The 12163-nt window shown below is 45.4% G+C and overlaps 1 protein-coding gene and 1 long non-coding RNA gene across 5 annotated transcripts in view; one reads left to right on the top strand and one right to left on the bottom strand.

Moving 5' to 3' along the window:
* The window catches only part of SLC13A4 (solute carrier family 13 member 4), a 47137-nt gene that overhangs the window by 27764 nt on the left and 7210 nt on the right, over positions 1-12163 (top strand). For all 4 annotated transcript variants that reach the window (XM_001146756.7, XM_009454276.5, XM_016958196.4 and 1 more), the window contains 6 exons: positions 1045-1229; positions 5094-5213; positions 6347-6448; positions 8166-8267; positions 8945-9042; positions 9265-9389. In XM_001146756.7, coding sequence (XP_001146756.4) covers positions 1045-1229; positions 5094-5213; positions 6347-6448; positions 8166-8267; positions 8945-9042; positions 9265-9389 — 732 coding nt within the window. The remainder of the gene's footprint in view (positions 1-1044; positions 1230-5093; positions 5214-6346; positions 6449-8165; positions 8268-8944; positions 9043-9264; positions 9390-12163) is intronic.
* LOC134810575 (uncharacterized) overlaps positions 7676-12163 on the bottom strand; it is a 14886-nt gene continuing 10398 nt past the window's right edge. Inside the window, exons 2-3 of the long non-coding RNA XR_010159009.1 lie at positions 11568-11692; positions 7676-9019 (exon numbers count right to left, since the gene is read on the bottom strand). This is a non-coding gene — a long non-coding RNA (uncharacterized LOC134810575). The remainder of the gene's footprint in view (positions 9020-11567; positions 11693-12163) is intronic.

Genomic DNA, 12163 nt, shown 5'->3' with positions numbered 1-12163 from the left:
AAACCACTGGACCAAAGAATCTTTGAGGTCTCTTCCAGCTCTGTTAATCAATGGATCTTTTAGAGGTCTGGAAGGGTCAGCCATACTTCGGCCCCACTAGGAAGATGGGGCAGTGGGAAAGGGCTTTGAGAGATGTGGCAAGGTGGCGCTTCCCCATTGGTTCTTTCATGACCTGACTTGCTGACAATTGCACCAGGACTTTCCTAGTCTCATGAAGAATCAATGAAGGTGGCCAGGTGTGAAGGGAATAGGAGGGACTTGCTTCTTCAGGAAACACTTGAGACCAGAGTTCAGCAACCTCTCTGACCCTGAAAGGCCGTCATCTGGACCAAGCAGGCTCAGAGAGGACCACAACTAAACTGAAGTTTATCTGCAAGGGGGAAGAAAAAAGTAGAGAGGAAAAGTCAGGCAAGGAGAAAAGAATGAGGAAGGGAAGGAGGAAATAATCACACTTCAACCCTCTTCCCAATGAAGACTAGGGTTTTTATGTAATCCAGGTGTATTTTTTAGTCATCTCTCCATCAGGGTTTGATGGACTTGAATGGCCAGATTTGAGAGATATTCAGAGGTAGCTTGATGGGTCTTGGTAGGATTAGAAAGGGCCTGAGGGGAAGGCCAAATCCTGTCATTCTAACTCTACAGGAATAACATCTGTTTGTTATTCAAACACAATGTAGAGTGACACTAGTTTTACAGGAGTTCAAATAAAAAAACAAGCCATGCTGTCAATAATAACATTAATCACAAAAATAATAATAGCCTACCATTCATTAAATGCCAGGAAGTGTTCTAAGCGCTTTACATATATTACTTCATTTACTCTTCACAACAATTCAGCAGAGAAAATATGGTTTCCACCATTTTACAAAGAAGAAACTGCAGCTCAGATGCATGCCCAAGTTGATAAATGGTAGAAACTGTGATTTGTCTTTCTGACACCCAAGCTCAAACCCTTTCCGCTGTACCATGGTGCCTCCTGCCTCTCATGCTTTGGCCAGACAGCCCAAGCTGGGTTGGACAGATTCGCTGATTTTCCTTTGTTAGGAAAAGCCACAAGTCCTGACCCCCAGCCCCAGGAAGCAGAAGCTGAACAGAAAGTACAGGTCCCACCATGACCAGATGATCTGCAAGTGCCTCTCCCTGAGCATATCCTACTCCGCTACCATTGGTGGCCTGACCACCATCATCGGCACCTCCACCAGCCTCATCTTCCTGGAACACTTCAACAAGTAAGTGATTCACTTGGTCAACGAATATTTACTAACCACCACTGTGTGTCAGGAACTGGACTAGGTGCTAGAGATATGGTAGAAAATGAGAACAGAAGAGTTTCTGTAGGAAGAGGGAAAAACAGGCTGAGCACAGTGGCTCATATCTGTAATACGGCACATTGGGAGGGCAAAGCGGGGGGATTGCTTGAGCCTAGGAGTTCAAAAACAGCCTGGGCAACATAGTGAGACCCTGTCTCTAGAAAACATTAAAAAATTAGCTGAGCATGGTGACACGCACCTGTATACAGTCCCAGCTACTCAGGAGGTTGAGACAGAATTGTGGAGCCCAGGAATTTGAGGTTACGGTGAGCCATGATCCTGCCACTGAACCCGAGCCTGAGCGATAGAGCAAGACAGTGTCTCTATTTAAAAAACAAAAACAAAAAAAAGGCCAGGCGCGGGGGCTCATGCCTGTAATCCCAGCACTTTGGGAGGCCGAGGCAGGCACATCACAAGGTCAGGATCCCTAGACCAGCCTGACCAACATGGTGAAACTCCGTCTCTACTAAAAATACAAAAATCAGCTGGGTGTGGCGGTGCACACCTGTAATCCCACCTACTCAGGAGGCTGAGGTAGGAGAATCACTTGAACCTGGGAGGCAGAGGTTGCAGTGAGCCAAGATCATGCCACTGCACTCCAGCCTGGGCAACAGGGCAAGACTCCGTCTCAAAAAAAAAAAAAAAGTCCCAGCGCAGTGGCTCACACCTGTAATCCTAGCACTCTGGGAGGCCAAGGTGGGCGGATCACTTGAGGTCAGGAGTTCAAGACCAGCCTGGCCAACATGGTGAAACCCCATCTCTACTAAAAATACAAAAGTTAACCAGCCATGGTGGCAGGCGCCTGTAATCCCCGCTACTTAGGAGGCTGAGGCAGGAGAATCACTTGAGCCCAGGAGGCAGAGGTTGCAGTGAGCCGAGATCGTGCCACTGCACTCCGGCCTGGGCAACAGAGCAAGACTCCGCTTCAAAAAAAAAAAAAAAAGAGTCCCAGCACGGTGGCTCACACCTGTAATCCCAGCACTCTGGGAGGCCAAGGCAGGCGGATCACTTGAGGTCAGGAGTTCGAGACCAGCCTGGCCAACATGATGAAACCCCATCTCTACTAAACATACAAAAGTTAACCAGGCATGGTAGCAGGTGCCTGTAATCCCAGCTACTTAGGAGGCTGAGGCAGGAGAATCGCTTGAGCCTAGGAGGCAGAGGTTGCAGTGAGCTGAGATCGCACCACTGCACTCCAGCCTGGGTGACAAAGCAAGACTCCATCTCAAAAAATAAAGATAAATAAAAATTTAAAAAAAGAAAAAAAGGGGGAAATCAAGTCATTATAGCTAAGTGAGACTGGAGAAGTCCAGGACTCTGCAGGGAGAGCCCTGCTGGGGGAGCTCGCCCATTTGCAGGAAGGAAATGCCTCCCTGAAGAGGCGACCATGTGGAAACCTGAAGGACGGGAGTAAACTAGATGAAGAGAGATTATCCAGACAAAGAAAGCAGTACGTAGGAGGGCTCCGAGGCAGGACAGCAGAGCACATAAAAGAGAACGACAGAGGGTAAGAGGAGGCCAGGGAGCTGGATGGGCAGATCTCCAGGGCTTGGCAAGACCCACTGAGGAACTTGGACCACATCTGAAAGGCTCTGAGATGCTTTTAAAGAATTTTAAGCAGGGAGTGAGATGGTCAGATTTATAGTTTTGAAAACTCATTCTGGATGAAAAAGAAAAAAAAAAAAAAAGGAGAACAGATTGGAAAGGAGAAACCAGACAGCAGGAAGGCAATTCAGGACACTGCTGCAAAGTTGTCCAGGGCAGCCGGTGGCTTGGCTGACAGCGCAGTGGGGAGGAGGAACAGTCAGGTTTAAGGGAAACTCAGCAGTCACTTGCTGGGTCTCAGGAAGGTTAGACAGGGCCTGAGAGAGGGAAAGGCCGCGTCTGCCTCTCAGGCTCCTGCCCTCAGCAGGTGAAGGAATAGAGGGGAAAGAGGAAATATGGGGTGTTGGAAAAATTGGCATAGAGGCTGAGATGTCCAGGTGAAAACAGACCTGTGAATGTCAAGGCAAATATTAATGCTTAGGCTGAAGGCATAGATTTGAAGAGAGCGGCCTGCAGGGCTGGGGTCATGGGCGTGCCGCCTGTACAGGGACACAGGGCCACCATGCCCAGACAGGCGTCACGCTTGGTTTAATGCTCTGCTGTCCCTGCCTGGATATTCATAATAACCTTTGGGTAAAGGGGCCACATATTCATTTTGCCTCCTGGTAAGGGAAGCTACGGGAGTGGAGGAAATTACCTAGAATATACAGGGTAAGGAGAACAGAGGACATAAATATTAAGCTCACATATTTAATGGACAGAAGGAAACAATATCAGACAGCAGAGAGGGAAGGGAAATCTGGTGCCACTCTACCCAAGGGAGGAAAGTATTTCAAGAAAAAGGAAGTGCCTACAATATTTAATGTCAATGAATGATGATGCAAAGTAAGGATGAAAACGTATCCATTAGATTTGGTGACGTGGAGGTTACTGGTGATGTAGGCAAGAGGACCTTGGTCAAGAGGTGGCAGAAGCAGCCAGATTCTGGTGAGTTGAGGACTAAGGTAGAGGTGAGAAAATGGAGAGCTGGCTGTGAAGGGAAGGAGAGATGTGGGATGATAATAAAAGGAAATAGGGGATGGGCACTGTGGCTCATGCCCGTAATCCCAGCATTTTGGGAGGCGAAGGCAGGCAGATCATCTGAGGTCAGGAGTTCAAAACCAGCCTGGCCAACATGGCGAAACCCCGTCTCTACTAAAAATACAAAAATTAGCTGGGCATGGTAGTGTGCTCCTGTAATCCCAGCTACTTGGGAGGCTGAGGCAGCAGAATTGCTTGAACCCAGAAGGCGGAAGTTGCAGTGAGCTGAGATCATACCACTGTACTCCAGCCTAAGCGACAGAGCAAGACTCCATCTCAAAAAAAAATAAAAATAAAAAAATAAAAGGAAAGTAGAGCAGGGTCAAGACGGAGTTTTCAAGATGGGAGACATTTAGATGCTGGTAGGGATGATCCAGATGAGAGGGAAGTTAAAGATCTGGGAGAAGGGATCATTGATAGAGGGATGTCTCACACCTTGAGGAGTTTTACGCCCAGCCCCAAAAACAGAGACCCAAGGAAAACACAGCATAGGTCATTTAGGCCTGAGCCTTGTCTAGGCAAAAGCCACAGCTCTCGCGTAGTCCATCCAGGCTCCCCAGGAAACAGCACTTGGGCTGGGGGGCCACAGCTCTGCCTGCTGATGAATGAGCAGTTCCCCATACAAATCCCCTCTACCCTGAGACCAGTGGATGTTGATAAAGATTTGGAGATTCCAAGTCCTGGTTCTCTTATGGGCACCGTTAATATCTAAAAACTTCATTAAGCCCTAAAGCTCCAGATTCTCCAGAATTGTGTCCCCCAATCAAAACTTAAATTCCTTTGGTGATTTTAGAAACAAAGTATACCAAGCTGTTCCATTTTCTGTTGCCTTGAAAACCAGATGAATAAACTTAGCAGAATCTTTAAGGGCAAATACATCCTGAGTCATTCTCTTGAGTGCAAAGTATATACACTTTAATGATATTAATTTTAGTTGTTTTGATTCCTTTTTTTAGCTAGTTTCATGATTCTTGTCTGGGCTCTGTACAATTGCAACTGTCAACTAAATGAGTCCTAGGCAATGTTTTACCATATCGTTATCATTATCTCCCCACTTAGCCCAGCTCTATGTTTTAGGGAGCATTTGGCATACTACCCCAAAATACCATATGGAAACCCTCCCTTTTCTAATTGCTGACCTGGTTCTTTACCCTCCAGCCAGTATCCAGCCGCAGAGGTGGTGAACTTTGGCACCTGGTTCCTCTTCAGCTTCCCCATATCCCTCATCATGCTGGTGGTCAGCTGGTTCTGGATGCACTGGCTGTTCCTGGGCTGCAAGTGAGTTCCAGGGCCCTTTCAGCAAAGCACTGAAGCCCCCCTGTTGATCCAAAGGCCATGGCATGGGCCCTGGATGGCTCTGTGCAAGAGGGACTGCCAAGTAACCACAGAGGATGCTCAAGGAGAATGCAGTGGTCTGGTCTGAGAGTCAGGCGCTGTCTCTTCTAGACATTCTAAACATATGTGAACTCTGCACTTCACTCTCAGCTCTACAATGAAATGTTCTTAATTCCAACTAAATGGTTAGAGAGCCTGTCCAGTTTATACAAAGTCTGAGGTGAAGAGTATTTAATGTCGTTTTATTGCTCTCAAAGCATATAGAGCACTTCTAATTACTCCAAGAAACAGGAAATAAAAAATATGACTCTAAGTAGAATTTGCATTAGGTTTAACTTTATAGGCATGGGTGATTTATACTTAGTAGCCTGAATAAAATATGCTCATATGCCTCAAAATAACAAGTCAGTCTACTCCAAATTTGATCAGTTTCAAACACATAAGGGAAGATAATATAATGTTTTGCTATTAGTCCATATAACCCAGTGCTCCCATTGGTCAAGAAATGTTCTCTGACTTTTCTTTTTACTCAGACTGTTGTCAAACCAATGATAACTATATACTTCTTAACTCCAGTATTGCTAACATAAAACTAACACTGTGTGTTCCATATACGCAGATGTTTGTGTGTTTGTTTGGCTAGAGACAAAGCTTCTCTGGAGTAAAAATGTTAGTTATACATCTAGACACATAGTGGAATAAAAGTTTTAGTTTATACATCTAGACACATATACCACATTACACTGATTATTTTACTTATGTAAAAGACAAGTAGGTAGAAATGACCCCACACGAATACACTTGCATAAGTCCCTGAGACATCACTTCACACCAATACACCAGAGACAGACCCAGATGGATATCCCCACCCAGTAGGCTAGGGGAGAAGGTTGATGAGAGGCCAGATAACTTGGCAGATAAAAGCCATATGAATAGGTGGGGGATAGAGGGATAGAGCATGTGAAAGAGGAGAAAAGTGACCACAGCAGGCAAGCAGTTTAGTATTTACCTCATATTTGATCTCTGGGCCTCAGAAGTGTGTTTTCTTTAATCATTTGCTCATTCTCCCTTCTCAGTTTTAAAGAGACCTGCTCTCTGAGCAAGAAGAAGAAGACCAAAAGGGAACAGTTGTCAGAGAAGAGGATCCAAGAAGAATATGAAAAGCTGGGAGACATTAGGTAAAAATCAGCCATTCCTCTTCCCTCCTTCTCCAGCAGAAACACGGCAGGTAAAGTGAGCACAGGAGCAGCCTTGTTCCTGACAATCCCTGACACTGGGAGAATTTTCCACAACTCTGAATCAGGCCTTTAGAAGATGCTATTTAGTGCCAAAGCCAAGCTGGCCCAGATTTCAGGTGGCCACCCTTCCCCTTTGCTCTATTCGGAGTCCAAGGTATAGCCATGGCATGGGGTGGAGTGCTGACCATGGAGCAGACAGAGGCAGAAGAAGGGAAAGACAGCACAGGCACCCTCTTGGAAAATGTGAATTCCTTCCAAAGCCAGGCCACCTCTCATTGCTCAGACGTGCCACCACAGTGGTCCAGTTATCACTCCCAGGGAGATGGGAGACTCTGTGCTATATTTAGGGTATAAGGCAGTATCAAAGACAGACTTGCAGAGAGAGCGTCCAAGAAATCACTAACCAACCCTCAGCCACTTCCATCAGCTTTTCCACAGGGACCCAGCTTCCTATTTAGTGCTATTTCTCCTTTTATGGCAATTGGCACATACAACTTTGCATAAAACAATCCAGGTAGACACTGTCTTATTTAAAGCTTTAAGTTATAAAAGGAATACATGTTCATTGTAGAACATTTCAAAAATACAAGACGGTATAAGAAAAAAATTAAAATTGACTGGATTCTTAGCACCCCATGTTAACAAATGTTAACACTTCTTTCCATGCTTTTTTGTGCAAAACTCTTATGTATTTTTGGTAAAATTCAGTCCACACTGAAACTGTTGTATACCTTGCCTTTCTCAACTCAACTATGTACTCTCAGTACAGTATGTTCCACACCCTTAACTCTGCTGTGGAAATGGGATTATCAAGGGATGCATCTCATTTTAACATAGAGTTGTATCAAAATGTATTCAGTGTCATGAAATACCATTGGATATAGAGGATGCTTCCAGTTTTTAATAGGTAATTAATGTCTCAGTATGCATTTCTGGTTAGATGATGGGAATGACCAACTATTTTTTTTTTGGCGGGGGGGGGATGGAGTCTCGCCCTTTTGCCCAGTCTGGAGTGCAGTGGCACAATCTTGGCTCGCTGCAACCTCCGCCTCCTGGGTTCAAGCGATTCTCCTGCCTCAGCCTCCCGAGTAACTGGGACTACACAGGCACGTGCCACCACGCCCAGCTAATTTTTTGCATTTTTAGTAGAGATGGGGTTTCACTGTGTTAGCCAGGATGGTCTCCATCTCCTGACCTCGTGATCCGCCCACCTCGGCCTCCCAAAGTGCTAGGATTACGGGCGCGGGCCACCACACCCGGCCAGGGAATGACCAACTTTAAGGCTTCTGATGTGTATCATCAAATGGCCTCAAAAAGGTTGTAGCAATTCCTCCTCCCACCAGCACAGTGTTTGGGGCTGCCTATTTCACTGCACTCTCCTTGTAGGCTGTATTTGAAATTATTTTACAAATGTACAGTGCTGTGTTCTCTTGCCCTTTCTACTGAAGTTTCTCCAGGAACATGGTTAATGTCATGTTTTCTGGGGCCACTCAGTCTTCTCCTCATCTCACTGTCAGCCATTCATAGTGGTTAGGCAGTGAGTGTGTTTTATGTCTAGGGTATTGAAACTCTAAATACAGAAGCTTCCAGAAGCAAAGTGAAAAAGCTAGGAGAAATTTCTCAGTTCCTGAGTGGGTCTTTCTGTTTTATTTTATAGCTACCCTGAAATGGTGACTGGATTTTTCTTCATCCTGATGACCGTACTGTGGTTTACCCGGGAGCCTGGCTTTGTCCCTGGCTGGGATTCTTTCTTTGAAAAGTAAGTGATATCATTTCCTCCTTAAGAACCACCCCCTCACCCCAGTTCTTCAGGCAAGACTTCATAGACTCTCAGGGGCAGATATGAAGCCAGGAAGATTTCATTCCCCGGGAAATCCACTCTTTTTAGGGAGGCTGCAGTGTGAAATCAGGAAGGAAAAACACTCTTTGGAGTCCCGGTCTGGGGTTGGAATCCAGTGCTGCATGTAGTCTCATTACATAAGCTCTTGGAAGCTTGGTTACCTCATAGGTGGTTATGAAAGTTAAAGGAGGAAACATCTATAAAGTACCAACTGTAAAGAAGAAATCAACTTCTCACTTGAGAAGGGAGGCACATGGAGGTGTGGCCTTCATAGGAAAGAGGTCTCATCCTCTTCTATTCTCCTTTATCTAACCAACTCCACTCCTGATCACTCCATCTAGGACTTGCCCCAATTAACGGGCTCACAAATTCACACTAAGACATCTACTCTAGCCAGGCCCTGCCTCCAGACATTCGCCATTGCCCATTAAATCCAAAGTGGATAGCGTGGCAGCAACTGGCAAGAACTAAGCTTAATGTCACCTCTAGATAAGTCCTAAAAAGAGGCACTGTGTTCGGACAGACTGCTCCGAGACACCATGTTACTCCTGAAAATTCCTGACCCTTCTCCTCAGCTATGCTTGTCTCTTTACTAGGAAAGGCTACCGTACTGATGCCACAGTCTCTGTCTTCCTTGGCTTCCTCCTCTTCCTCATTCCAGCGAAGAAGCCCTGCTTTGGGAAAAAGAATGATGGTGAGAGAAGGGAAGAAACTGGGGGTAGCTCTAGTTGAAGAATACCCAAATCAGACTAATACTCCCAAAGAGATTTACCAAGGTCCTTCAGATTCCCACCCCCCTCCCGGCCCCCGCCCCAAATAGCAGTATCCCAAATCATCCACTTCACCAATTAGGGTCCTGTCTCCACAAATCACGCCCATCAGGGTTTATCTGGCTTTACATCTCTCTCTAATCCAGGAGAGAACCAGGAGCACTCACTGGGGACCGAGCCCATCATCACGTGGAAGGACTTCCAGAAGACCATGCCCTGGGAGATTGTCATTCTGGTTGGGGGAGGCTATGCTCTGGCCTCTGGTAGCAAGGTAATTCTTGAATTCTGTTTTTTTGGGTTTTTTTTTTTTTTTTTGAGGCAGTCTTGCTCTGTCACCCAGGCTGGAGTGCAGTGGCACAATCTCAGCTCACTGCAACCTCTGCCTCCTGGGTTCAAGCGATTCTCCTGCCTCAGCCTCCCAAGTAGCTGGGATTACAGGCGTGCACCATGATGCCAGCTAGTTTTTGTATTTTTAGTAGAGACGCGGTTTCACCATGTTGGCCAGGCTGGTCTCAAACTCCTGACCTCAAGTGATCCACCTGCCTCGGCCTCCCAAAATGCTGGGATGACAGGCATGAGCCACTGCACCCGGCTTGAATTCTGTTCTTATGGGTCAAATACTTTTCCAGCATCTTTACCTAATGAGTCATTATGGGCATGGGAGGAAAGACTCAAAGCAGCTGAGAATGTTCACAGAGTCCCTGGGAAGGGAAACAATAGAGCAGGATGGATGTCCTCTCCTGCCCTAAGCTTCTCAGCGCTACTAGGAACAGAGGAACAGATCGGCTGTGCCACACAGTCATGACACGTGGGCATTGATAGTTCATCTATGGGGCCCATGCTGCTACAAGCAAAAGGTTTATTGGAGTTTGCAGCCATCTCCTTCTGGGATTTGACAGTGGCAATAGGAGATGGTAACAGGAGATAGACATAGGTAATAGGTAATAGGAGTGGTAATAGGAGATCTCTGTAAGGGACTAGAGATGCTCCAAGTGACACATGGTGAACTGTCTGTCCACAATACATAGACTGAGCCCCTTTGGAAAATCTAGGCTAAAGCTGATGTAAATGCTTCTTGATTTTCTGACTGGGAGGATTTTGGATGAGATCTTTTAAGTGGGGTGGGGATGTGAGGGGATGATTGAATTTCCTAAAGTGTTAGCCCTCCATAAAATAGAAAACAATCTTAAGAATGAATTAGGTTAAGGTTCAGACTATTTCTCCCTCCATCTTGTCTACATGCATTATCCCATGCTAAACTTGGTTCTTTTTTTTTTTTTTTTTTTTTTTTTTTTTTTGAGACAGAGTCTCACTCTGTCACCTAGGCTGGAGTGCAATGGCGCCATCTCTGCTCACTGCAACCCCTGCCTCCCAGGTTCAAGCAATTCTCATGCCTCAGCCTCCCAAGTACCTGGGATCACAAGCACACGCCACCACACCCAGCTTAATTTTTGTATTTTTAGTAGAGATGGAGTTTCACCATGTTAGCCAGGCTGGTCTTGAACTCCTGGCCTCAAGTGATCCACCCACCTTGGCCTCCCAAAGTACTGGGATTACAGGCATGAGCCACTGTGCCTGGCTTGGTTCACTTTTCATGGCCCAAAATACTATCTGCATTATTAATAATAAGGTCACAGAATACTCCATTAAGGAGAACCTTAGAAAACAATGAGTCCTATCTCCTGCCCATGGTGAGATTCCCCTCCATGGCACTTCTGGCTTGGACACTTCCAGTGACAAGGTACTCCCTGTGCAGGGAACAAAGAATAATTGTTCCTTATTTTCAGCTCAGGTCTTCTGCATGTTGTCTGTCCACTGTTGGCTCTAGCTCTGTTCTCTGGGACCCTCTCCTAGATAATAATTATTAACATGAAAAAATCAAGAAGTAGTGACCCATACCATCTGGTCTCTCTCCTCAGGACTCACTACACTTGGCCTTATTCAAACATGGTCCATGGGGTGGTCAGTCTACTGCCAAGTAGAGTAGTTATATTACCCAAGCCCCATCTCTCACCTCTGATTCAAGCAGCACCCTGCATTCTTATGGAAGCTTTTATAAAGCATCCTTGGCACTCATGTCAACAATTATATTAAAACTGCAGTCAATTAGAACCCTTCATTCTTTTTAACTGTTCATCATTACTGGACCTTCACCCCATCCTATACATATGCCATCAATATTTCTCATTCCAAGTTCGGGATATTTATATTTATCTTTATTGAATTTCAGTTGTTAGTTTTGGCCTCTGACAAGATTGGCCTGGCAAGATTTTATTTTTTTTTTAACCAAAATTGGGCTGGGCACAGTGGCTCATGTCTGTAATCCCAGCACTTTGGGAGGCCATGGCGGGAGGATTGCTTGAGTCCAGGAGTTTGAGACTAGCCTGGGCAACATAGTAAGATCCTATCTCTACAAAAACAAAAATTAGCCCAGTGTGGTGATGCGTACCTGTAGTCCCAGCTACTCAGGAGGTTGAAGTGAGAGGATCGCTTGAGCCCAGGAGTTCAAAGCTGCAGTGAGCCAAGATCCCACCATTGCACTCCAGCCTGGGAGACAGAGGGAGACCCTATCCCCTGCCACCAAAACAAAAAACAAAAAAAAACCAATAAAAACAAAATTGTGCACATATTAGAGATAGTACAGTTATTTCTGTAAAGCCTACTGCCTCTACTAATTTTAATAATAATTTAGGTAGCATATATGTGATTCCTACAGAGTTTGAAATAATTTCAGTTTTGACATTAGTGAAGAAAATCCATTGTAAAATGTTTTCATACCAAGAGTTTAAAGAATTAAGGCTTCCTTTGATTGTGTTTTTGTCTAACTTTGAAGTCTAATTTATTTCAAATCATAGTATAAAATAGTTCTGCTGGAAAAATAATTGCCAATAAATTATTTCACTTTACTAGGCCGGGCATGGTGACTCATGCCTGTAATCCCAGCACTTAAGGAGGGTGAGGCAGGAGGATCACTTGAGGCCAGGAGTTTGAGGCCAGCCTGGCCAACCTGGTGAAATGCTGTCTCTACTAAAAATACAAAAATTA

The sequence above is a fragment of the Pan troglodytes genome, chromosome 6 (genome assembly GCF_028858775.2).
Source record: "Pan troglodytes isolate AG18354 chromosome 6, NHGRI_mPanTro3-v2.0_pri, whole genome shotgun sequence".
Lineage (NCBI taxonomy): Eukaryota > Metazoa > Chordata > Mammalia > Primates > Hominidae > Pan > Pan troglodytes.
The sequence above is the reverse complement of the archived record's forward strand: the minus strand, read 5'-3'. Positions and strand labels throughout refer to the sequence as shown.